Raw genomic sequence first — 26,818 nt, 5'->3', positions numbered from 1 at the left:
TATACTCCCTGGGTTCTGGACCGGGGTGGGGGAGAAGAGAGGGAGAGACATGTAGAACTGGGGGATCTTCAGGCCCCAACTGAGAAATACTAAGACTGGAGGGTCATTCTCGCTCTAAGTCAATACAGTCTACACAAATATGTATTGCCCTGCATGGAGTGAAAGGAAGCATGACCTATCTTGGATGACTTCACTCCACCGAATCTTCAGGTAAGTTCCAATGTTTTGTTCTTTATCATGCCAAGCTGTTTGTGGAGGAGGGTAAAACAATGCTGTAAGCCACTTTGTGTCCCCATTGATGAGAGCAGCAGGGTATAAATTATCTATTGCCAAAATATTCTCTTGTAATTCCTTTTCCAGTTTTTCCATCAGGATCTTGCATAATGTAAATTGTCCTGGTTTTCCACTGCTTTCCAAGGTTTCAAAGGTCTTCCAGATTACCTGCTACGTGATCCTTTCAATGCAAGATGTTAGGTTCTGCATGCAAAACAGATGCTCTGCCCCAGAGAGAAGACAAGAAGTCCAATCCACACATTACAAACTTTACATTTTATTTATTTAATGTATAAATATATATATGTGTGTGTGTGTGTGTTTGTGTTATGTCATGGAGAACTTGGTTTCCAAACAATGGCGGCCTCATTCCACCTATTGCACCAACTTCCTTATCTGAAATGGTATATTTATTATTTATTTATGTTATTTAGATTTTATTTGCCTATTGAGGAAACTTAACAAGTACTAATGGCTACATATATATTCTCATGAGGCAACCAGCACCCCACTTCCAGTCAGGAAAATGTCACGGGGAAACCTTTAAGCCATTTCCCCCTGACTGCCATATTCTCAATTTGAATTGGAGCCCTGATCACTTGGGAATTGAGTTCCCCAGATGGAATTCCAGGTGCATATCTGATCAAAAGCTAGGGTTGCCAATCTGTAGGTGGGCCCTGGAGATATCTCAAAATTACAAAACACAAAGTTCAGTTCCCCTGGAGATCATGGCTGCTTAGGATGGATTCTATATCATTGTACCCTGAAGAACCTCCCCAAACCCCACTTTCCAGACTTCACCTCCAAACCTGCAGGAATTTTCCAACTCAAGAGCTGCAGCAAATAGTGCTTCCCAGCATTGATATTCAGAAGTCTGCTGCCTCTGTATTTGAAAATGTCCTTAACTCATCATGTCTTCTATCACTGATGTGTCCATAAATCTGCCTGATTCCCCTTTTAATGCCGTCTTCTCATTTCTATCAATGTATCCCTGTCCATGAACGCCATAATTAAATTTCTTGTTGAGTACAGAAGTATTTCCTTTTGTCAGTCCTGAACTTTGTTGGGTGTCCCCAGTACTGTGAAAGAGAAAAAGTTCCCTTCGCTGCATGATCTCTATTATGACCCTCTCCCCCCCCCCCAGATTTGGCAACATATTAATTGCCGCTCACCAGTGAGAAAGTGTTAATTAAGCAGTCTATGTTTTAAACAGTGAGGTATCATAAAGTTGGAAAAGTGAACATGAATTGCTGGATGTGAGATTTAAGATTCTTTATGGAATAGATGTGCTTTTTCTGCACAAATGGTATTCTTGATATGCGGTTGCTTCCAGGATCGCAAAGCAATTTGCACGAGAAAGTGACCATATTTTGTCACCCCCCCCCCCCAAAAAAAAAGACTGTAAAATAAATTTTTCTGGGCAAACACTATTCATGCTGCAGCTGTGGGTGGGACAGGGACGGGGGACTTTTTAACAGTGCCAAGTACTCTAGTGCAGCTCTGTTGAGTAATTCCCTCCGCTGAATAACAGTTGCCCCCATTTTTCTTTCTATACTGTTGAGTTGCCCATTGGAGGGTACCTTATATCTTGATTGTTTACGGAAGCTTCCAACGTTATTTCGGTCTGACCCGAAGATGGCGACCCAGCTGGCAAGCGGAGACCAGAACGCCACCATTCCACGCATGCGCAGCCATTAATCCCTATAAGCGCCGAATGATGGGGGGGGGGAGAGGCGCTGACGGCGGACGTGATTGGCAGGCGACGATGGCGACGGGCGGGGTCTGTTTCCCCGGTTACGCCGGCGCTGACGTCCCTGCCGGCGTGTTGTGGTGGCAACTTGGAAGCGGCGGAGACGGAGGGCTTGCGGGATGGTTATGGCGGCCGCCGCCGAGGAGGGGGACGCGGTGGCCGAGCGTGGCCCTGGCGCGGTTTATCACATGTTCGTCATGATGGAGGATTTGCTGGAGAAGCTGAAGCTGCTCAGTTACGAGGAGGAGTCGGCGCTGCGGAGCCATAACATGAGGCCGCCTTCCAGGTGAGGCGAGAGAGCGGGCCTCGCTCTCCGGCTGGCCCCTTCCCGGAGCGGCCAGGCAGGAAGGCCCGCGGGATCCGGAGGCGGCGAGGAGGGGCCGGCCCCACGGGCGACTGGGTCTCTGTGTGTTTGGACGACGTGCGTCTCTGGTGGATCGCTTGCTTGCGACCTCCTCCTTGGTGCACTTGCAGGGTTAGAACCTGCGAGCTAACCTGCCCGCAAACCAGGGGATGGGAGGGTTCTCCCATTATTAGCAACTGCAAGCCCTCATCCCCACCCCCCACCCCCGATGCTGAGTGGTAGCTTAGGCTGAAGGGATCCACTGGCTCAGGAATACTTGTAGGTATCATGCCTGAATAGGGGTTTAAATTTATACCCGAGTATACCCGATTTTAGCGCAATACCCCCCCCCCAATGGCCCTTTTGCCCACTGAAAGTTGCTGTGTACAGCTCAAATCTTAGTATATGGCTTCTGATGCAAGTCCAGTTGAGTTCAGTGGGACTCTCCCCCTTCTAAGAGTGCATAGGGCTGTAGTCTGAAATGTGATGTATGTATATTTCATATATGTTTTGGGCTTCTGTTTTCTTAGGCATAAAGAAGAGTTGCATGAGTTAGGGTAGAGCTACAGTCTAGCATGCACTTGAAAGTTCTGTTAAGTCAGCTGGCTTTTGAAAACTTGTTTATATGATTGTGCCATGAATTCATATCTCATATTGAACAGGTTGAACTTGTATGTTTTGGAGAGCTTAGTACAGCTGGCAGCAAAAGAAGTGTTCTTCCACAGGGCAGCTGTGTGTTGTTTTGGCAGAGGATTACTCAGGATGAGTGTGCAGAGTGCTGGTCTTTGACTTTCTTTGTAATCGTCTATTTAATTTAACTAGGTTGCTCATTAGGGGTCGAGACCTACCTCTCAGCTTCATTGTAGAATGGAAAACAATGTCAGTTTTTTGAGGATATATGTTTTGGTTTTCAAAAAAATATGGGTAGCATTCTGTATGTTGTCTCGTTTCTGTAGTACATGTTTGCAAAATGTTTGAATGTCTGTTTATATAGAATTTCCCTGACAGTATGATTGTTCCAGTGAGTGGCTGAATTACATCCTATGCAGATTTATCCCCTTTTTAGTTCACTGACTTCAGTGGGTTTAGAAAGGTGTAACTTTGCTGGTGTGCAACTCTGTGGAGTCAAGACTCCTTTGTAAAAACCACAAAAAAGTGTCTATAATATTGGAACTGTTTCCAGTTTCACTATGTAATACACCATAAGTTCTAGTGGAGCCCCATCTAAACACTGAAAGCTGTCAGCTCCCAAAAGAAAAATCTTCCAAAAATTGTGTTTTTGTTGTGTAGGTGAAGAGTGTAAATGTCTCAAGGTTCTTTGCACTGATACTCTTAAAACTAAAGTTGTCCGTAGCTTGAAACTTTTGTCTTGAAGCTCTGACTACAGTCCATTGCATCTACTTCTTTGAAATAAAGATATTCCAAAGTGTTTAGTTTTCCTTGTCACTGGCAGTCTTCCATCTGGAAGCAAAAAATAATACAGTAATTATATTAATTAACCTGGTTTGATCATAACATGGAATAAAGTATGGCCAGTAAGGCTTTCTGCCAACTTAACATCAATCCTTTTGTGGTTCAAATGGAGGCAATATTCAAAGAACAGTGTGCATTATTCATATGCCGTGCAGCATGGAGTTTAGATTCCCAATCAAGCTTTCACTTATTAAAAAAAATGTTTCTAGACCTTGTACTTGAGGGAGAGGGTATAAGTCTCTGAAGCTAAAAGGTATGGGTGAAGCTTCAGAGCAATGAGATGAATCACTGAACATCTTTTCATAACACTACCTTACAATCATCCTTGATGCATGCCTTCTGTTCCTTCTGATTCCCTTTACCAGTATCATCCATGCCAACATTTTAAGTTGAATGAATGCCCAAATATAAGTGAGTGATATCATCAGTATTTCTAATTCTCAACATCGCTGAATCTGTGCATGCTTAAAACTGGAGAAAAGCTCCGGGTTTGGAGAAAAACTGAAACATAAAGTATAAACCCTGTCTCTCTCTCTGGGGTTTAATATCCCTCTCAGACTAGAAGCAGCATCTATAGCTTTAAGAAACTAGTGCCTTTTGTGGTTCTTTCTAGACCACCACAGCAGTATTCCTCGCTGCCTTAGTCCTTTCCAACGATATTTTGGCCTTTGAGGGACACTTGGGGCTAGGCCTGGGAACAGTCAGGGACAAATTGTTCCATGTGACTTCCATAACTCACCCAGACCTGATGTCGCACTACTGTAAGCTAAATATGATCCGACAGTGTTATGCCGAGGTAAAGTCTTGGGCTGTACCAACAGAGGCATCACATCAAAACTGAAAGATGTCATAATCCCACTGTATCCTGCATTGGAGTAGTTCTGGTGTTCAGGAGGACTCGCTTCAAAAAGGATGTGGGCAAAATTGAGAGGGTGCAGAGGAGAGTGACAGGGATGATCTGAGGCCAGGGGACCAGGTCCTATGAGGAAGGCTGAGAGACTTGGGAATGTTCATCCTGGAGAAGAGGAGGTTGAGAAGGGACATGATTACTATCTTGGTGTAGTGCAGGGGTAGTCAAACTGCGGCCCTCCAGATGTCCATGGACAACAATTCCCATGAGCCCCTGCCAGCATTTGCTGGCAGGGGCTCATGGGAATTGTAGTCCATGGACAACTGGAGGGCCGCAGTTTGACTACCCCTGGTGTAGTGGTTAGGAGTGCGGACTTTTAATCTGGAGAGCTGGGTTTGAATTCACACTTCCCCACATGCAGCCAGCTGGGTGACCTTGGGCTTGCCACAGCACTGATAAAGCTGTTCTGACCGAGCAGTAATATCAGGACTCTCTCAGCCTCACCCACCTCACAGGATGTTTGTTGTGGAAAGAGGAAAGGGAAAGTAGATGTAGCTGCTTTGAGACTCCTTTGGGTAGAGAAAAGTGGCATATAAGAACCAACTCCTCTTCTTTAAGTATTTGAGTGGTTGTTACTTAGAGGAGATACTTTTCATGGATGCTTTAGGCACTGAGCAGGGGACTGGACTAGTTGGCCTGTATGCCCCCTTCCATGATTCTGCTTTTTAACAGCAGCCACCAGCTTAAATCTTATATGGTGTAGTGGTTTAAAGTAGGATGTGGGAGGTTCAGGTTCAAAGCCCAATTCTGCCCTGGTGTTCATTGAGTGGCTTTGAGCTATCAACCGAACCTACCTCACAGGGTTATTGTTAGATATAATGGCGGAGAATGTTGTAAGCTGTTTGTGCTCCCAGTATGATGGGCTATTGGGCCCTCACCCGGACAGTAAACAAATATAGCTGAAGATAAGGGACAGATATAAAAGGTAGGTTAGTTAGTGGATGGGAAAGAGAGAAGGAAACAGGGAAAAATGAGTAGATGGAAAGGAGGATATAAGGGTAAGAGAGGTAGGTGACTCCCTCAAATCCTTGCAGGTTTTCACCATGCTGCTGAACCCAGCCTGTTGGCAGACACCATAGTTTTCCTTGGTAGAGGCTGCCAGGGAAGTGACAGAGGAAAGCTAAAGGCAGAAGCAGAGAGTTGGTGGAAAGAAGGTGAGAAAGAAGCAGGAAAAGTGGAGAGGCTATGTTGGCTTTCAAGGAAGGTAAAGGATGGGAGAATGGAAAATTAGATGCCTCTTGCAAGTGCTTGCAGTTTTCCCTTATCTTTATCTGATTTGTATACATTGATACAGAACTGAAAGACTATGTGCAAACATCACTGTATGCAGTATGAGTTGCAAAATGTAATATGCTGGCCTCTTTCTGAGTCATTAAGGAGAATGTAAAATGGGATGTTCCGGCACCTTTGTATGAGTTCATTTTGATAATAGATAACTAACAAGATTCCTCAAAACACAAATAACCAAAAACCCGATCCTACCCTTCTCTCATGGCTGGTCTTCTTGTGTGGGTTATGTCAGGGGTAGTCAACCAGTATTTGCTGGCAAGGGCTCATGGGAATTGTATTCCATGAACATCTGGAGGACCACAGGTTGACCAGCCCTGGGTTATGTAACATTAGACAGATTAACACGTAAATGTTACCCCTTCTCTTTGCAGCTTCAGTTTTCTGGTTCACAAAAATTATGCTGTGATCTGTTATGAGCTGTGATGTTATCCTGTTCATGCAAGTTAAAACTGCTCACAGGAGTTGGGGGTGTATGGGGTGGGGTTGGAAATAGTTGGCCATGGGAAATAACTTTCTCTGACACAAGCGTACAAAAATATTCCTATTAGAGTCACAAAGCTACTCAGTATACCGGTTAATAGCCCCAAGGTAGCACAGTGCTACACTTTCATTATCTAGCAATATTGTGAGAATTTGGAGAGGCTACTTATGAAGTAGTAACTTCCTTATGTGTGGGAGTGGGGCTAGCCCTTGAAACATAAATATGTTTTAGACTTTCCTGTGGCCTAAGGAGGCAAAAGGTAATACATTTTATTGATAAAAATCTTACTGGGTTTTTCATCCTGCTGTCAAGGGTGACAAAAGATGTCAGATCTTCCCCAAAAGACATAGTTTCATTGAACAATTGCATGTCTTTATCGAGATAAGGAGTATATTTAGTAAAGAATGAAAAATGTGGAGTGCTCTTGTGTTAATAACGTCATTAAACAAGTTTTCTGGCTGAACTTCATGTCAGTATTGCAAGTTTAAGGTCAAGAACTTGCTTTTAAAAATCCTGACTTCACTTTCTATGTAACTTTACTTACACAAAGAATATTTTTAAAACAGTCAAAACAAATGCCATTCATGAAAAAAGACTTTGTAAGAGGCTGCTAACAGCCAGTGGTGATCTATAAATGGAATTGTGCACTACCAGTTATCCTCAAATCCATCTCACATAGAATAGATATTTGAAAAGTTTGTTTGACCATGACATATGACAGGTGTTGTTAAGAGAGTACTTTTGGACACATACGTTGTTAAAAGAGTACGTAATCTTGGCTGTCTTATTCCTGTTTTTTAGAAACGATATGGGCAGGGGTATAGGTAAGGCTTTTTATTTTACTTATTTATGCTTGCATTTGTTAAACGCCACTCCCAAACAGTTGGCTTGTGACGATTCATAAAGAGGACCACAAGGACCACTACAATCTGTAACTGCTCCGTGAGCGGTATCATATTCAGATAAAGGCCTGGTGGGTGGAGAGTGGGTGGGGCCGATCCAGGACAGAGCCCAATCGAAAGGTGCTTCGCACCTTCCAATTGGTCCCTCACCCAGACAGGCCAGTTGGGTGAGGGCCCAATTGGAAGGCGGAAAGTGCCTTCTGATTGGGCTCTCACCAGGACAGGACAGAGTTCTAGCCAGTCTGGAGGCGCTTTGTGCCTCCTGACCCACCCTCTCTGCCCCCTCGGGGGACTCGGCGGGCCCCGCAGAAGCCACAGCCTTGCCGGCGGGGAGGGAGCCAGGGATGGCTTCCGCTGGGCCCGCCCAGCACATCCGCTGCCTAGCTGGGCTGCCAGGTGTGCTGGGCGGCCACAGCGGGAGGTCGGGCCTTTCAAAGCCCGTTCTAACGAACAATAACCATCAACAGTAATGGCGGAAGACCTAAACATTTCCTTCCCCGCACCCACCCCTGGCTGATGGCAACAGGCCCCAGAAGTCCGCAGAAAAAAAACACCTTCACCCTCAGGAGAGATGGCCATGCACAGATGACAGGCATGTGTCTCACTGGGCCTGTCCAGGGGCCTATACAGGAAGGGACTTGATCTCCCTAGCCTGGCCTCAACCAAATGCCTGGCAGAAGAGTTCTGTCTTGCAGGCCCTGCGGAATGCTGACAGCTCCTTCAGGGCCCTCAGCTCTTCCAGGATCTCATTCCACCAGGTTGGGGCCAGGACTGAAAAAGCTCTGGCCCTGGTCGAGAATGGCCTTATAGGTAAGAACCAAAACTTTGAACCTGATCTGGAAGCCAATTGGTAACTAGTGTAGCTGCCCTCCAAGATGATCTCGAGAGGACCCTAGCAGCCGCATGTTGCACCAACTGCAATTTCCGGGTCAGAGACAAGGGAAGGCCGGTGTAGAGCAAGTTACAGAAGTCTAGTCTGGAAGTGACCATTGCACAGATCACCGTGGTCAAGTATTCTGGAGACAGGTAGGGTGCTAGTAGCCTTGCTTGGCATAGATGGGCCAATTTTAAGTTGTTCTGCTTTTTTCCATTAGGTTTTTTGTATCAGTGTGGACAGTCTCCCTTTTTAAAAGATACAAAACAGTGTGGATCTGTATAGTAGCAAATAAGAGAGAAGAGCTGGGGGTTTTGTACTCAACTTTTTACTGCCTGAATTAGTCTCAAAGCAACCTACAAACATTTTCCCTTCCTCTCCCCTCAGCAGATAGCTTATGAGGTAGGAGAGGCTGAGAGAGTTCTGAAAGGAACTGTGACTTGCCCAAGATCACCCAGCTGGCTGCATGTGAAGAAGGAGTGGGGGGGGAAACAAACTCAATTCTCCAGAGCAGAGGCTGTTGCTCTTAACCACCATACCAAGCTGGCTCTCTTCCATAGAACGTTAAACACTAAAGAGATTTATAAACTATCAGATAATAAAATCCCTTTTTCTGTCAAGCATTTGGCTGAAGGATTCTTGAGAATTGCATTTTTAGCCTTTGACTGGCACTCATTTTCTATAGCGTTTACATACGCTGTAGAAGTCATAACCAGTGGTGACATAAGATCCTGAAAATACTGCAAAGAAATGAGCACATCTGTCAGTGAAATGTCACCCTAGAATGTCATCCTGGAGAAAACAATTTGGGGGAGGGGGAATAGGGATACAGCAGAACTGTGTTAACTAGGAAAATAGGAGTATTTTTCACCAGTCTAGGCAGATTAATCCTTGCTCCTTTTTTACTTTAAAACAGGCACTACTTTGCATTGCCCACTAATCCGGGTGAACAGTTCTACATGTTCTGCACTCTGGCAGCTTGGCTGATTAATAAAGCAGGACGTCCCTTTGAACAGCCACAAGAATATGATGATCCAAATGCAACTATATCCAACATACTCTCAGAGCTACGATCCTTTGTAAGCTTTTACTTTTAAGAAAAATCAGTGGTTCTGAATTATAATGTTTATAATGTTATCAGTGCTTTTGTGAGCTCAAGGCTTATAATGCATAATGGATGCATCTCTTCTGTTAAAGCCCTCACACATTGTGTAGGCTTGATAAATAGGAAGTTGTTACATTTAGGCAGAAATGCTTGGGGATGTTAAGATCATGAGTAATGTAAATGAGTAGGGAATGCTAAAAGACAGCAGGGTTTAAGACAAATAAAGAGAAGTTGTTTCAGGGACACCTACTTAACTGTGGACTCATTGCCATAAAAATGTTGTGATGGCCCCGTGTGTAAATGGCTTTCTGAAAAGATTAAATCTGATAGTGTAAAGCCTCCTTTACAGGGACAATATTTAACAAAGTAGCAAGATTAAATCGCAGGGAATTTTTATATCACTATCTGTTGCGAGATGGTTGAGTTGTAATTGGTCTAACGCAACAATTCATACATTGTTAGAAGCAAAACTTAGTACACACCATGTATGCCTCCATGCCTATAGCACAGTTCAGACAGAATTCTAAATATGGTTTGCTCTAGCCCATAGTATAGATGTCAGACTGTGGTTCTGAGATCACAGATGTATAACAGACAAATCATTGTTTAAGGTAGTTTGCCAGCTTTTGCATTCTGTGGTGTCATTGCTCAAATGCAGAACCCTGTGGGCCATGAGCTGTTTATTCAGATAGTGTTGACAAGTAATGGTTTGCACATGAGCTACAAATTCACTTTAGACTATGCTTTTCATTTTTGGTTTTGTGGTTGATGTCACAAATTATTTATCAGCTCAGATGTCTCCCCAAACCAAGTTTAAGCTCTTTCTGAAGAAATTATCTCTGATTCAAGAAAAGGGGCTATTCAGACAACAGTATCCTGTGATTGTGCACTATTCCCAGGACAGATTAGGGCTAAGGAGAAATGATGATGTGTGTTGCCTATTCAATGTACACTTGAACAGAACATTCATATAGAAGCTTAAAATGTGAATCTACATGAATAAGTTACGAATGTTATGGTTGCAGTTTGTTCATACATGTCTTGATTTTTTTATTACTTGAAAACATAGAAGGATGTGTGAACGTACTTAATTGAACAGCACTGTGTTTGAGATGATGTAACTATACATGAGCCTCTTGTGGCACAGAGTGGTAAGGCAGCAGTCATGCAGTCTGAAAGCTCTGCCCATGAGGCTGGGAGTTCGATCCCAGCAGCCGGCTCAAGGTTGACTCAGCCTTCCATCCTTCCGAGGTCGGTAAAATGAGTACCCAGCTTGCTGGGGGGTAAACGGTAATGACTGGGGAAGGCACTGGCAAACCACCCCGTATTGAGTCTGCCATGAAAACGCTGGAGGGCGTCACCCCAAGGGTCAGACATGACCTGGTGCTTGCACAGGGGATACCTTTACCTTTACCTTTAACTATACATGAATTCTGTTGGTGACATTTCATCATATAAGCAGATGTAGTCTTTGAATGAGGAATATGAAGCTGTTGTTGAAGGAAGGATATCTGTTTAGTTAACAGCTATTCATGGTATGTGCTTTTGCTTTCAGGGGAGATCTGTGGATTTTCCTCCATCAAAGTTAAAAGCAGGTTACGGAGAGCAAGCATGTTATGTTCTTGATTGTTTAGCTGAAGAAGCTTTGAAACACACCTCCTATAACTGGAAAAGGTATGATTCTTTAAGAAAACAGGATTCAGGTGCTGATGGTACAAAATGAGAAAGGTAGAACCACATGAGGATGTCGTATCAAAATGGTTATCTCCTGTTACCATTATCTCTTAGGTTTCACAAACCTTGTGTGTGTATTCTTTTTACACAATAGTAATTTTGTAGGTATTCCTACTGCAAGAATCAGTTATTTTCTTCAAGGCAGAGTCTCTGTTGGTTATATGTGTCATTTTCCCAGCATTTGAATCACAGTGTTTGTCCCAGGGGAACTGGAATGTTTTCCCCAGGGGGCCTGCTGTTTTTGTTGCCTTAGGGAAATATTGCAGGCCCACGTGCAGGCCCATGTGCAGGCCCATCCGTCACGTTTAATCCCACCATTTGTCCAAGCAGATTGGAGTGATACATGTAGGTTATTTCACTTTATATTCCCAATTATGGTGTAAATTAGGTTAAGCTGAAAGAGAGTGACTGCCCAATGTGAATTTTCTTTTTGCTTCATAGTTTTTTGATGAAGAAACTGGACAGGAAGAAAGTTGATTCATTTGACTTGTGGTCTTACAGGGGAGTCTTACAGATACTATGTACTTCCAAAAAGTGGGTTCTCCCTAGATGCTAAAATGACTATACTGAGACTATCATACTTCAGTCATGTTATGAGAAGACAAGCATCGCTGGAAAAGACAAGGATGCTAGGCAATGTTGAAGGCAGTAGGAAAGAGGAAGACCCAACGTGAAATGGATTGACTGAATCAAGGAAGCCACAGCCCCCAATTTGCAACATTTTAGAGGTCATTAATGCATAGGGTTGTCATGTTGGAAGTGACTTGATGGCACTTAACAGACGCACAAGTTTGTGATTTGTGCCTTGGTTTCTCAGACCTACATCTAGTCCTCCTTCCGCAACTGTAATACAGGAATAATAACTCTGGCTGCCTTAGATGGTTGTTAGATTCTTGTTATACTCATATTCAATGAGATCATGAAAGAGGTATACATATTACTGAAGAAGAAATCTAGAACTGCCTTGCTCTCCATATTTACAAGAACACGCAGAAGACATAAGCACAGAACTTTAAAGATAGGCAGTCACTTGAATCATAGATTTTCTTGGCAACCATGAGTGCCACACATTTTTAAAAACAATGAAAAGCTGATATTCGCTCATATTTCCATTAATTTTGTAGTCGATGGCTTCAATATATTTGCTGTATATTTTGATGAAGAACCTAATGAACAATACTATGCATATGTATGTTCAGGAAGCACAAGTTTTATCTCTTCATTATTGAGCTTACAGGCACATTTCAGAATGGTTGACAGTCTTGCTTAATGTATGGCTAGCAGCCAAATGCTATTTTTAGTGGCTTGTGCTTGAATTTGGTGCAGTTTAAAGTGAAAATGAATCTGACAAAGTCCTTCAGTAGTTCATCAACTACTGTATATGGGATTATTACACAAGTAACTTCTTCACCTCTCAGAATAATGGAAGCTATTAAGGGGAGGCAGGGGACCAGTTGGAGGGATTGCATAGGATATGGCATTGTTTCCTGTCAGAAGCACAAAAGTTAATCACTACCAGGCTGTGTCGTAAAATAGCTGTGGGTAAGCTAAGCCCCTAGCAGTGCCTTGGGAAAATGCTGTATCTCAGGATCGTGTTGATTTCAGGCCAGTATACCCAACGGAAGAGCTAGAAGAAGAAGCAATAACTGAAGATGATGCTGAACTGACCCTTAATAAAGTGGAAGAAGAAATTGCGGTAGGTAGGCCTAATCTTCTAGTGTTGAGGTTATTGTTAAATAATAATTTAAGGAAAACCAGTATTAAACAGGACAGAACAAACAAGATAAAGGAATTATTTTGTTCACTGGACCAAACTTACCTCGTATTAGGAATGTGAGAGCTTTTGTGAACTTTTCCCATGTCTGTTTTCAAGTGAGTTGCACATACACAGTAATACTCAGAATTATAATACTGGACAAATGTCCTTATATATGCAATTGGGCCATCAAATAGAAACCTAGGCTTGGTCTGCTCATGCAGCAGAATAGCTGGTGTCCTCATATAGGAATGGCCTGTGCCACTTCAGAGAGAGGACCTTATTTTTTTTAAGCATTTTTTAAAACTGAAAACATGCTATCTACAAGTAGTAAATCAAGGAGCCATCTGTACAAGAATATTTTCCTTTGATTTGATAGATTTTTATGTGCTTCTATATATTTTTTTAAAGAGAAACCTTCAGAAATGTAATTTCCTGCCCCCTTCCCCAGAACCTGAAGAGGCACAGCCTGGGCTCCCTCTTGTTGCACGTGTCCTTAGTCAGAGGGCAGATATCAGCCAGTCAAGTCCTATTGACTTCAAACTGATGCTTGGTTAGGCACCTGTTATGTTAGAGAAAGAAAATATGTTCACAAGGTGTATGTGACAGCAGATTCATAAGATATATATGACAGCTCTCCCAACTGGCCACAGGCACATAATTGCATGAAATGGCAATCCTGGATGCATCTAGTAGCAATTCTCCAACTGTCACAACTGTAGGAATTTAAGCCAGGAGTATCCAGAATTGTTATTTCACATTGTTATATTCATAAGCACAATTATGTGCCCAGGATGCACTCAGGCTGGTGTGTGAAATAAACATCTTGGGAAGTGGCCATAAGTGATATTTAAATGCAAGGAAGGGCAAAGCCATTAACGTGATGATAGATAAAGGCATGGTGTTCATAAAGAGCCGGATATTGTACATGTTGCCCTTGACTAATGTGGTTTTATGATGTATTTCAGGAAGCATTTTTAAAATACAGTTTTGCATTTCTTTATGTATTGTAGATAATATGCTTTTTTATATTTTAAGGAAGAAGAGACAGACAATGAAGATAACTACATTGATCTGAATGTTTTAAAGGCACAAACTTACAAATCAGTAAGCATTTTCCTCTTCTGCTAGCAGTACGAAGGGTAGTATTTGTGCACTGAGACACATACAAAAATGTGCAGAACTACTATATTGGATATAAGCTAATTATGGCTTAAGTTAGGCATGTTAAAATCAGACAGAAAACATGTGAAATGACATCAGTTAGCCCAGGAGTTCCCATCATGGTGCCAGTGGGCACTATGGCACCTGTGGGCACCTTTTCTGGTGTTTCTAGAGTAGTTTTAGGAAGTGAATGGGGGGGGGGTTGCCCAGCAAGCCTTCTGGCTGGACACTGGAGATCAGATTGGCTGTACAGATCTTTTAAAACATTGCTTCGGTGGCAGCTGCCACCACAAGGTTCTTCACTGTGTGACTGAGGGTAACTGAAAATCTATATGCCAGAAAATATTTAAAAACAATCTGCTCTGACATTTTTGTGGCTAGTTTCACTTCCTGTGGCATCCACTTTTTGGTTCCACCATCCTCAACACCCTTCACAGAATTCCAGAAGTGCCCACAGGCTGAAAAATGTTGGGAGACCTCTGAATCAACCAGTCTTTTAACTTTCTTTCCTACATAGCACTGTTTAAACAATTACCGTACATACTTGCATAAAAGCCGAGGGACCCAATTTTACCAGGAAATCTGGGCAAAGTTATTGACTCGCATATAAGCCGAGGGTAGGAAATGCTCCATCTTCACAGGCTCTTCCATCCAGCCTCCCCCCAACAAATACAGACAAGTCAAGAAGATGAATAGCTGCTGGTTTTTGTACCCCGCTTTTCGCCCATAGAAATCAAAATAATAGTATGGAAGAAATGGTTAAGAAGAGGAAGAAGTGAAGGCAAAAGGGAAAAAAGCAGGCTTGTATTTTAATTACCGTATATTTATTTATTTATTTATCATACTTTTATACCGCCCTCCCCGGAGGCTCAGGGCGGTTTACATTATAACAGAGAACCATACATAAAACAGTCTGTAGAACATGTACACCAATAACCAACAATTGCAACCAAACACAACACAGTATAACAATAAACAATCATAACACAAACAGGTCCAGGGCTTGTTGATGGGATTCTGAGGGGGGTGGCTTATTGATTGAATTCTGAGGGGGGGTGGGGGGGAGCAGGGGCCCTTGGTCGCTGTAGATTGCATCTGGTCTCGGCCAAATGCCTGGTGGAGGAGCTCCTTTTTGCAGGCCCTGCGGAACTGTTTAAGCTCCGTCAGGGCCCTGATCTCCTCTGGGAGCTCGTTCCACCAGGTAGGGGCCAGAACAGAGAATGCTCTGGCCCTGGTCGAGACCAGACGGACTTCTTTAGGGCCAGGGATCCTTAGCTGATTGGAGGCAGTAGAGCGTAGAGCTCTTTTTGGGGGCATAGGCGGGGAGGCGGTCCCTCAGGTACACTGGGCCCTGACCGCGTATGGCCTTGAAGGTAATTACCAGAACCTTTAGTCTGATCCGGAATTCAACTGGTAACCATTGCAGCTGATGGAGAATAGGCCGGATATGGGACCTCCACGGTGTTGCCGTGAGGATCCTGGCTGCTGCATTTTGAACTAGTTGTAGTTTCCGGGTCAGGGCTAAGGGCAGGCCTGCGTAGAGCGAGTTACAAAAGTCCAGTCTAGAGGTGACCGTCGCATGGATCACTGTGGCTAGGTGTTCCGGGGCCAGGTAGGGCGCTAGTAGTTTGGCTTGGCGGAGATGGTAGAATGCCAGCCGCGCTACCTTTGTGATCTGGGCCTCCATTGTCAGGGAGGCGTCCAGAATCACGCCTAGGTTCCTGGCAGAGTGAGCCGTAGAGAGCTGCACGCCATCCAGGGTAGGCAGGTGCGCTTCCTCGCATGGGCCCTTCCTACCTAGCCACAGGACCTCCGTCTTTGAAGGATTGAGCTTCAGACGACTCTGCTTGAGCCATCTCATCACTGCTTCCAGGCAGCTGGCTAATGCTTCTGGGGGAGAGTCAGGGCGGCCATCCATCAGGAGGAAGAGCTGGGTGTCATCTGCATATTGATGGCAACCCAGCCCAAACATCCGTACCAGCTGTGCGAGAGGGCGCATGAAGATGTTGAATAGGATAGGAGAGAGGACCGCTCCTTGTGGGACTCCACAAGTAAGTTGCCGGCGGCCTGATGTTTTCTCTCCTATTGCAACCCTCTGTCCACGATCCTGGAGGAAGGAGATCAGCCATTGAAGGGCTGTCCCTTGTATTCCAGCATCGATGAGGCGGCGAGCTAGAAGCTCGTGATCGACTGTGTCGAACGCTGCTGAGAGGTCTAATAATATCAGCAGTGCCGACCCGCCTCGATCCAACTGGCGACGGAGGTTGTCCGTCAGGGCGACTAGCGCTGTCTCTACCCCATGGCCAGGCCGGAAGCCTGACTGGGATGGGTCTAGGACCGAAGCTTCTTCCAGGTATTCTGTCAGTTGGTTTGCGACTGCCCTTTCTATCATCTTGCCCAGAAACGCTAAGTGAGACACGGGCCTGTAGTTGTTAGGCTCTTGTGGGTTTAGAGATGTTTTTTTCAACAGTGGACGTACCACAGCCTCTTTCAAACCCTCCGGGAATTCTCCTGTTGTTAGAGATAGGTTGATTATCTCCTGGAGGAGGCCCATTATCTTTATGCCAGCTGTTTTCAAGAGCCAGGATGGGCAAGGATCTAGTGGGCATGTAGTTGGTCTTGTTGTCGCTAGAATCCTGTCCACTTCGGTCAGCGTGAGTCGTCTGAAGTTACTCATAGTTTTCTCCAAAGATGGCCAAGGGGCCTCTAGTTCACTTTTTGTATCTAAGGTTGGAGGGAGGTCGTGGCGGAGTGTCGAGATTTTGTCCGCAAAATGACTCGCAAATGCCTCACAGCTGATGTCCAATTGGCTACTGTTTTGTTGCCCTTCAATCAGGGCAGTGAGGGATCGAACTACCTTAAACAATTGAGCTGGGCGTGAGTCTGCAGATGCGATAGTAGCCGAATAAAAATTGCGTTTTACTGACTTCACCGCCATCTCATAGGCTTTCATCTGCATTCTATAAGATGTTCTCGAGGCTTCGTCACGAGTCTTCCTCCAAACTCGCTCTAGCCGTCTCAGTTCCCGTTTCTTGTTGCGAAGCTCCTCGGTGTACCAGGGAGCTCGCTTGAGACGGGGCCGGAGAGGGCGTCGGGGAGCTATCTCATCAATGGCAGTAAGCAGTCTGTTATGCCAGTCACTGTGTATATACCCGTGTATAAGCCAAAGAGGGCTTTTTCAGTGTGAAAAAAGGTGCTGAAAACTAGGCTTATACATGAGTATATAGGGTATGTCTCTACCAAACCAGTAGAACTGCTGCTTGTAGGACAAGTGATGGTACAACAGCAATTAGACTTTGTGTAAGAATTGTACAATAATACTTAGCATTGTCATTGATTCACTTGCCATGTTTGATAGGATATGAATGAATCAAAACAAGAAGATATTTTAGAATCCACAGTAGATGCAGCTGAGTGGAACCTCGAAGTGGAGAGAGTCCTTCCTCAATTGAAAGTAACAATCAGAACTGATAATAAGGTAGGTAGTCTTGCCAATATCTGTGCCTGTCCTTATTTGAAGTGCTTATTCGTGTGTAAGTTAAATACAGGGAAAAGAACCTCCATAGTCTGAATCAACACATATTACTTAACAATGAGCCAGAATTCCAAATATACTTAATTTTAGTTAATTCTCAGTTGCCTTTCGTCTGCAGAAAAAAACAGTTAAATGTAAAGTGCAATTAAAGCAACTTGATGCCACAGCATTTAAAAATAGATTAGCATCTATAAATTGAATTCTTGTTTTTCAGCCTAAACATGTTTTTAAATTTAAATTTTAAATTTAAGGGTCTTCTTGAGTACCAGAACAAATATGTAAGCAAATATTTTGTTGAGAGGTATGACATGGAAGACTTGGGCTCTCCAGCTTCATTGATTTCTTTGTGTAACCTCAGACTGCTGTACTTTCTGAGTAATAAATGTACGGGAACAGGACTTTTCTATCAGTTAACCTGCTGAATAATTTCCCCTGAGGAAGAAATAAATGTTAGAAACACAATAGGTATCAGGTTGGCACTGAATAAGTTTTGCACCCCATAGCTCTTGCTTTCTGCGTCTTTTCATTATGGGTTGTTATCCCTTCTTTCCCCCCTCCCCCACTGGTAGTATATGCTGTTCCCACCATTCCTTCTTCTGAAAAATGTCATATCAGCAATTCCAATTCTATTGAGTATGATCAAATCTAAGAGACTCTTTTCTACTCTTATTGTTTTTTAACTCTGCTGTCTTCGGCAGACGCTGTGTCTGCAAACACACTGAGACAGAGAAACTGTATTCTTCTGCATTCTTGTATGATTCTTGTTGAAGTCCTCTAGTCCAGGGGTAGTCAACCTGTGGTCCTCCAGATGTTCATGGACTACAATTCCCATGAGCCCCTGCCAGCATTTGCTGCCAGCATTTGCTGGCAGGGGCTCATGGGAATTGTAGTCCATGAACATCTGGATGACCACAGGTTGACTACCCCTGCGTCTAGTCTACTGTCTTTCTTGTTTTGGTTCCCTCAGACTTGCTCTGGCTGTCTCTCATTCATAATCATAGGTCCAAGTGTCATTTCCAGCATGTAAGAATTACTTCATTTTATTTGTTAGATTGATTTTGTAGTCAGCATAGTTTGAAGCCATCACTAGCATGATTACGACACTAATCAAAGGGACTCACACTTGAGTGTGCTCAGTACAACACAGTGCTGTTGTGCCGTAAAACTCATAGGGTTCGATTCTATGATTCTGTGACCGGGTGTTATTCTGATGAAGAAAAGTTTTTGTTTGTTGATTGAAGGAGGAAAACGTGATAGAAGGGAATCCTCATTCAGCCAGGGAAATTTGCTGGCTGACCTTGGGCCAATCATACACTCTCAGCCTAACCTTCCTGTCAATGTTTTTGTGAAGATAAAATGGAGGAGAGAATTTTCTAAGCCACTTTGGGTCCTCATTGGGGAGAAAAGTGGGGCATAATTATTTAAAATTCTATTTATTTTAAATAAACTACCCTCCCTCCACTAATGCAATTTCTGACATGTTGTGCTCTCCTAAAATCTTGAGTGAGTGGAAGCATGGGGTGGATATCCTAGGTGTTCCTGAAACTTTAATGGTCACTTTGGACTCCATGTGAGAGAATGTAGTCAGTAGATGGTGCTTGTGAAAGAATGTGCAACTTTGTACAGTATATGAGGAAAATAGAATCTGTTGTAAGCAAGGCAAGGAGCCGACTTTATATAGGTCCTTTTGGGTGGAATAAATTTGCCAGTGGTAGGATGGGGACAAAGGGGTTCACTTGTTGACCCCTTAGGTATTTTGAGTAAGTTTTCGAAGTTCACTCAAATCAGCAGTGGGAGTTTGGTTTCTTTGGGCTTGGTGGAAGGAAAGGGTTAATGTGAAAAGCCAGGCAGCTCCTTTGCAATGTCTGGGGCAGGAGATGCAATAACAGCAGCATGCCATATCAAGAGCAGCTGAACATTTCTGAGGAGGGAAATCTTCCGTGACCTTGCATTACCACTGGCCAATGGCAACATGACATGGCAGAGCTTTACCCTTTGTTAGGTGCTGCAGTGCAAACTGAGATACTTGTTGGGTTTATTCAAAAGAGGCAGGGGAAAGGGTCTTGGACAAACCAGGCTTTGAATCTTCTTTTGTGAGCCATGGTGTAGTTCCCCAAACTAACAGTTATATTTGAACCTATGCTTGTGTAACTGTGGTCCTGCGTCATGAACTAATTGATAACAAGTACAAAGATTTTGTTACTTGCAAAATTAGCCTCTCATCACACAGTGGATTTAAGAAGCTGGAATCAACAATACAGATTGGAGCATTATTTTAAAACTGTTTCTGAAACAAATATTCATAATCAACAAACTTCTTGCAAATGTTAGGGTTTTTTTTGTTTGTTTTTTACAAAAGCTACAAATTTTATACCCTGTCTTCCAGGCCCTCCAAGGCAGCTAACAGATTAAAAACATGTATAATAAAAGTATATCTTAACATCATTTAAAACTAAGCAAAAATGCACCCTTAAACCAATTAAAATCAAGCCATCTCCCAGTCACCACCTGCCTAATCTCAGAAAGTGGAAGCACCTAAAGCAGATGGTGACTGTAGTGGTTAGGTAAATTCATATGGGATTAACCAGTCAGATCCATTGGCAATTTTCTTTTGGAACACAGAGGTGTCTTGGATGATTCTATTCCAACAAGACTGTCTTGGGACTGAAACTTTTCACCCTTTCCAGCTTTAAGATGAATCGGGTATGAAATAAATCATGTTGTGTCGTTTTACTTCAATTGTAGGATTGGAGAATCCATGTAGATCAAATGCACCAGCACAAAGATGGAATTGAATCTGCTTTAAAAGAGACCAAAGTAGGTTTCTGATATATTCAAATAATTCAAATGTGTTTTTTGATGGCTTGCTTAGTACTTCATGCGTTTCTGACAAGAGAACTTCCCCTTCCTTTGTGCAGCATTGCTTTTGCTCATTGATTGCTATTGCCAGTTCCTTCTGCATGTAAATTATTTGTGGTTTTCCCTAGGAAGCATAATGGTTCTCTGTGGTTTCCATCAAGTGCCTTCAAGTACTGTAGTGTGGGTTTTCTCCAGCAAGCCTCTCAGTGGAACTAAAAAGGAGCTGTTTTTGCTTGCTATCTGGTTCATTCTTGAGCTAGGCCTTAATCACTAACTGGCTCTATTTTCTGTATAATAAAAGTGTGGACAGATCCTATATATACCTAGTTGTGAGGAGTAAAATGTTACTTGGAGTCTTTGTTGTCCAGATGAGGAGGCTATTTGATAGCTTAGAAATTGATTGATTTTCACAGTTAAACAAATAAGCTCTAAGACTAAAAACTTGCTGTTTTGTTTATTAATAATCCATTCAAACCTTCATTTCTCAAACAAATGTGAATTTTTAAAGAAAGAAATGGCTTGTCTGTTGTTTTTCCTGGTGTTGAAATTTATTTTCTTAGTGATTTGTATAAACTAAACAGTTAACCTGAAGAAGCACTGTTACTTAAGAAGTTTAGGTCTAGTTGTGTCTGAGCAATTAAAATAGCTTTGCCTTTTTTAGTTGTATTTTGATCAGGATATTGAGATCCACACAGTTTAGTACGACATACCCAAGGGGCCTTTGAATTTGTGTTTCTTGAACAGTAATGTGTTCACATGCTCACGCTCATACTTGTGACCTAGCAAGTTGCCTTTGAAACAGACTTCAAACATCTCAACCCTTCAAAATATCAAAAGCTTAGTGACTTGGAGAGGAGAAGTCTTCAAAGGAAATCACTGAAAAACAAATTCAACTATGTATGCTGAGCATCATGTGCTCACTTAAAATAACCCTTCAGATCTGACTCATGTTAAACTATTATAGGGCTACCATGACAAACTTCATAACGAAATCAGCAGAACCCTGGAAAAGGTCAGCAGCCGGGAAAAATACATCAACAACCAGCTGGAGCATTTAGTTCAAGAGTATCGTTCTGCTCAGGCCCTTTTGAGTGAGGTAACAAGCTTGCTTTCAGTCTTAAACTGTGCAGCGTTGACTTCTGTAAAGACTATATAGGTACTTTTTCATAACTTAATGAAGTTTTTGTTTAAGATATGTGTGTCTCTTATTACTTGCTTTCGAGGTACCAGTTATAGATTGTATCTTAATAATAATTGTGTGCTGTAAAGTTGTGCCATGACTCACAGCAACCTCTAGACCAGGTGGCAATTAATTAATTCTTATATAGTATTTAAATTTGTTAAACATTTATTGGGTGATACGACTATATATGGTCATGTTGACCCCCCCCCCAAAATGGCCAGTGATGGACCTGGATGGAGTGGGAATGGGAGGGGCCCTGGATGGTCATGTGTGCAGCTGTGCTTCCCAGCTATATTCTGCACACTTGTGCCACTTCTGAGTTTCTCATAGACTGAGGAATGTTTCAGGGGGTTCTCAATGGTAAAAAAGTTGGAAAAGGCTGCCAGGACCATGGGATTTTCAATGCCAGAGATGAAGTGGTTTGCCATTGCATTCCTCTGTTTAGCAATCTGGATTTCCTTGGTGGTCTCCCATCCAAGTATTAACTATGCTGTACCTTGTCCAACTTGCAAGTTCTTATAGGCTAGTCATGTTTATTCTGGCCACTTTATCATATACGAACCTCTTATGTGTGCTTTCATGCTCAGGATTGTTCATAGAAAAAGATTTTCAGGGACTCTGCATTTTATATTATGCAATTTTTCCCCTCGTAGGCCAAAGAAAAATACCAACAAGGAAGCGGAGGAGTAACTGAGAGGACTAGAATTCTCTCAGAGGTGAAGTCTTTTTTTTCTTTTTAGCACTTGTGATGTTTTCAGATTCTTGGTGTGTGCATGTATGGTGTTTATTAAATTAAGATTTCCAGAAGTACTATGTCAAGTCATGCATTTCAAATGTGATATTTGTATATCACTTTTTAAGTTGGTGTGTTTGAAATGCAATTCTCTTGCTTACTGTGCAGTCCTAGCAATAGTTCTCTTGGAATAATCCCCACTGAATGGGCCTCGGTAGGAATCCAAGTAGACCTGTTTAGCTTTGCTCTTAGTATTTTATGTTTGAAATCCTGGACATGATTCAAGAGAGAGAGAGAACTTGTCCAAAGGAGTTGTTCTGCCAGTGTCCTTTCCTTTCCCTTTTTTTGAGCCAGCTCACTTAATTCCTTATTACATAAATGCCTGCTTCTTTGAATAAGTTATTCAGAATGAGTGGGTTACTGCTTTTAATTTTCACCAGCACTTTTTATATGCATTACATTTGATTATTTATTTATTTTATAAGATGATTTATGTGGATGAATATAAAATGACAGCATATAACTTCATGTACCTTGGAGGACCACTCATGAGCATGTCATTGGCACCAAGCCATGTGTTCCCTTAATTCATTCTGTATTCTTGAGAAGTAAATAAGGGTGCACATTTGTCTTGCCTGTACAGTCACTGGGACAGACAAAGGAAATGGTGTGTATGAACTGTTTTTTAAATGTTTAACGACTTGGCCCCTTACAAGGATAGGCTTTTACTGCATTGAGATCCTTACTGCGATTTCCCATCCATGTTTTGTGTAAACTGCAGGGTATGAGAGTGCTGTTCAGTAGTTAAGATTCTGCAGTGATTTCTGTATTTCATATTTTCTTGTCTGGACTTGCCTTAATGAGTCATGTACATTTGAACATCATGAAATGGGTTTCAAAAGAACTTGGCTCTTCTGTGAAACAATTGCTGCCAAGCTATTGCTGAATCAGTGTGTTGCTGTTAACAACAACTTAAAAAATAAAAGTGGTCTAGATATCTAAAAAATGATCAAATTTAGGATAGGCTGAGCATATTTTAGTATTTAAAACATACAACATTTTCAGTTGATTGCAGCATATTTTGAAACTTTAAGCATTTTCAAGCTTTGTTCCGTAAATGTGAGGAGGGAAAATGAATCCTTATTTTTCTGAACTTCTGTCTCTTCTATAAAAAACAGTTATTAGACATTTGAACATTCACTGCTCTGTTTGTACCTTCTTGTGCACCCCATTATGCAACTCACCTGCACTCTGTGTCCAATGGAAACATAACTTGGATCAGCCTGATCAATATGTGGTGTTCAGCAGATCAGTAGATGATCTATTTGGAGGGTACGGGGGTCATCTATTATTATTATTATTATTATTGTATTTATACCCCGCCTCCCCCCGAAGGCTCGAGGTGGCTTACATAACCCCGTCCCCTAAAACCATAAAATAACAATAATGTCCAATAATTTACAATAGTGGCAACAACGATGGCTTAATCTTACTCATTTGGTTTCCGCATCCTCAACTACAGGAGGGGGGTGACACTCTCTACCGCCAGTTTGTGAGGGGGGGGCTCACATCTTGAGTGGGTAGGTTTCCTCTCTGGTGTCTCACCAACCTTCAGTATGACAAACTGGGGAAACCAAATAGAAAATGGTCAGAAATCTTTCCCCCTCGGCACCATTATAGGCACAGTGTGAAGTATGGTGCAATTTGTAGAGCAGCCTAAGGTAGAGGCTGTTTATCCTAGTAGCACATGTACCACATGCTATGGACAGCATGGTGCTCTGTGGTTAGGAGGCCTTCACACTGTGGTTGTTAGAGGGGTCTTCATACTTATGTGGGATTGCAGACCATAAGGGTGGGGGAAGCTGTCAGTTGCTTCCAAAGTCCCAGCTATACTCGGGAAGGGTGACCCACTGTTAAAGCAGAAGTGAAAGCACCAGTTATGCTCTGCTAAGATCCTGTGAATCCTTAAACTAGCTCTGGTGCTATGGGCTTTGCAAATCCTTATACTGACCCTGCCCTAAGTGAAAAGAGTGTGTCAGATTTGTTAGCCCACCCAGGTACGATCTAATACCCTCTGTCCTCCAGAATGCTTACCTTTATGCTATCTGAAAACTCTCCTTCCAGACAGTAACTCCCTGTGTAGGCTCAAGCAGCAAGGGAGCTGAGCAAATGTTAATGAGAGCTGAGCAGGTATCCAACACTCAGCCTCTGTTGGAGAATGATTCTGTCCTGGCAGGTAGCAAGTCTGTCCCCCCCTCCCCTTCTTTTCTCATTTTATATGTCTTGTGCAAAAGATGCATGTAGCTCTCTCAGTGGGAAATAAGATTCTGGTCCCCTGTTTAGGCATCGTCCCGATAATGCACATTGAAAGCTTAGAGAGGTAAGAAAGGGTGTTATGTTATGCTGCTGTTTTGAATAATTGTGGTGTAAAATCTGGATGGGAAGACATGTTTGGGTTGTGTTTATTATAAAGACAGAGCAGTGGAATTGCAGGAAACACTTTCTAACCGGTGTGATTGTTTGAATGCAGATTTGAATGCAGGTTTTATGTTACTTGTAAGAACAGCACAGAACATTTGGTTTAAAGAATAATTCCGTTTATTTTGCTTAGATTACTGAAGAACTCGAGAAAGTGAAACAGGATATGGAAGAGAAAGGAAGCAGTATGACTGATGGAGGTAAGTCCATCAGCCAGCTCTTTCCACAGATAGTGTGCCCACCCTTAGCATATGTATGTGGATTAAAGGGGGGAAATCCAAAGCAGTAGCTGAGATGTGGTTTTGGTTTTCTGTCATGTTTGGACATGGGAACCCCCCCCCCCTCCACACACACACACAATTTTAACTGTATAAAACGGTCAAAGTTTCTCTGAAGTAACTAATGAAGATTGAATTATGCTTATGATGTTGAACACATTGCAAATGTCTAGTGTTACTCATTCCATTTTAAAGCTCCCATAAACATAATCCTTTCCTAGACGTCTGAGTCATTCTCTCAGAAAAAAAATATATAAAGCTTCCCTGTGTACAACTATGCTCTGTCGGTAATGCTTTGAGATTTGTGTGTCTGCCATAACTCTGGGTACTTGGAGAAATTGATGGAACCTCTGCTAGTTTATATTAAAGAACAAATCTGTAGAGGATTTTTTTCAATACTTTTTTGCCAATATAAAATGTAATATTCTGACTATAAGTACTGGGAGCATATGTACATTTTTATGCACATCTTCAGATCCCAAATGTCAAGAAAGTGGTAGAATTACCTTCTAATTTTAAAATATCTTGCATGTGAAATAATGAATCCGTTAAGTTATGTCTCCAGAGTATTGTCATCCCTTTGTTCCTTCAGCTTTCCTGATTAGCAGAGGGAGTGAATTACAAAAGGGGGGGATGTTTCTTTGTGTGGCAGACTGACAGGAAAAATGTGCTGGTTTGCATTTTTTTTCTTTTTTGAACAGCTCCTTTAGTAAAGATTAAACAAGCTTTAACCAAACTGAAGCAAGAAACCGTTCAGATGGACATACGGATTGGCGTAGTGGAACACACATTACTTCAATCAAAGCTGAAAGAAAAGTCAAATATGACTAGAGATATGCATGCTACTATAATTCCAGATTCCTCAATTGTTGGAACCTATTAAATTCTCTTGACACTGTTCATTTTTGGTAGGCTAATAATATTTTGTATATAATATATATTTTTTTACAATATGTATGTAACATTATATAAAATGTTGAATGTTAATTCTGTTTGTTTAAATGGGGTAATGTTACATTTCGTTGTTTCAGGATTTATTACACAATTCTTTTTTCTTTTTTAAAAATTTTAATAAAACATCATTAACAAGCTTCTGGTATGGTGTCATGGCTCCTAAAGTTCCACACGATATTTGTGTGCAAATAATCAAGCACTTGGTATCATTAAAAAAAAGTTTATTGAAAAGGTTTTAAAAGGCACAATACAGATAGAGTAACAAGAAGATAATGAAACTAGCTATGTACTTAGCTTAATCTAAACAGTCCTTCTGTTACATTACTTAAATCAAGGCTCTCTCTCCAACATTATTGCCACTGCACAGCTCTCAAGTGACGTACCCTGAACATCCTGCTAGCTTCTGCCCCTTCCAGCCCAATCTGTATTGAAGACCATGGTCTAAATGAGCCTATGCTTGATCAGAACCAATCCAGATACCAATGCAAAGGAAACTACCAGAATGCAGACCACCCACATGTTCCTTCCCCTGAGTTCATAAGTTGTGACTATAGGCAATGAGTAAGATGTTATATGGCCTTTAAAGGTGTGAGGCCCAGGCTCAAAGAGATAATGCCAAATGGGCTGCAGCTGGAGGCAGTTTCACATATCAAACTATCACTACAGGAACAGGAAGGGAGGGTGATAAGGAATGAGAGATGTTTGTTTCACGTATGGCTAAGTCAAAGTATTTGTACTGAGAG

The 26,818-nt window shown here is 42.3% G+C and overlaps 1 protein-coding gene across 1 annotated transcript; it reads left to right on the top strand.

The window, feature by feature from the left end:
- Nucleotides 1-2,071: 2,071 nt before the first annotated feature.
- IFT57 (intraflagellar transport 57) lies at nucleotides 2,072-26,210 on the top strand. The gene is made up of 11 exons (XM_077342144.1): nucleotides 2,072-2,309; nucleotides 9,213-9,375; nucleotides 10,957-11,075; nucleotides 12,741-12,831; nucleotides 13,930-13,998; nucleotides 17,414-17,533; nucleotides 20,336-20,407; nucleotides 21,414-21,545; nucleotides 22,286-22,348; nucleotides 24,977-25,043; nucleotides 25,823-26,210. Exons 1-11 carry the CDS (start codon nucleotides 2,143-2,145, stop codon nucleotides 26,002-26,004), a joined length of 1,245 nt encoding a protein of 414 aa, XP_077198259.1. The 5' UTR covers nucleotides 2,072-2,142; the 3' UTR covers nucleotides 26,005-26,210.
- The last annotated feature ends 608 nt before the right edge of the window (nucleotides 26,211-26,818 follow it).

This window comes from Paroedura picta, chromosome 6, assembly GCF_049243985.1.
Source record: "Paroedura picta isolate Pp20150507F chromosome 6, Ppicta_v3.0, whole genome shotgun sequence".
NCBI classification, from domain to species: Eukaryota; Metazoa; Chordata; class Lepidosauria; order Squamata; family Gekkonidae; genus Paroedura; species Paroedura picta.
The sequence above is the reverse complement of the archived record's forward strand: the minus strand, read 5'-3'. Positions and strand labels throughout refer to the sequence as shown.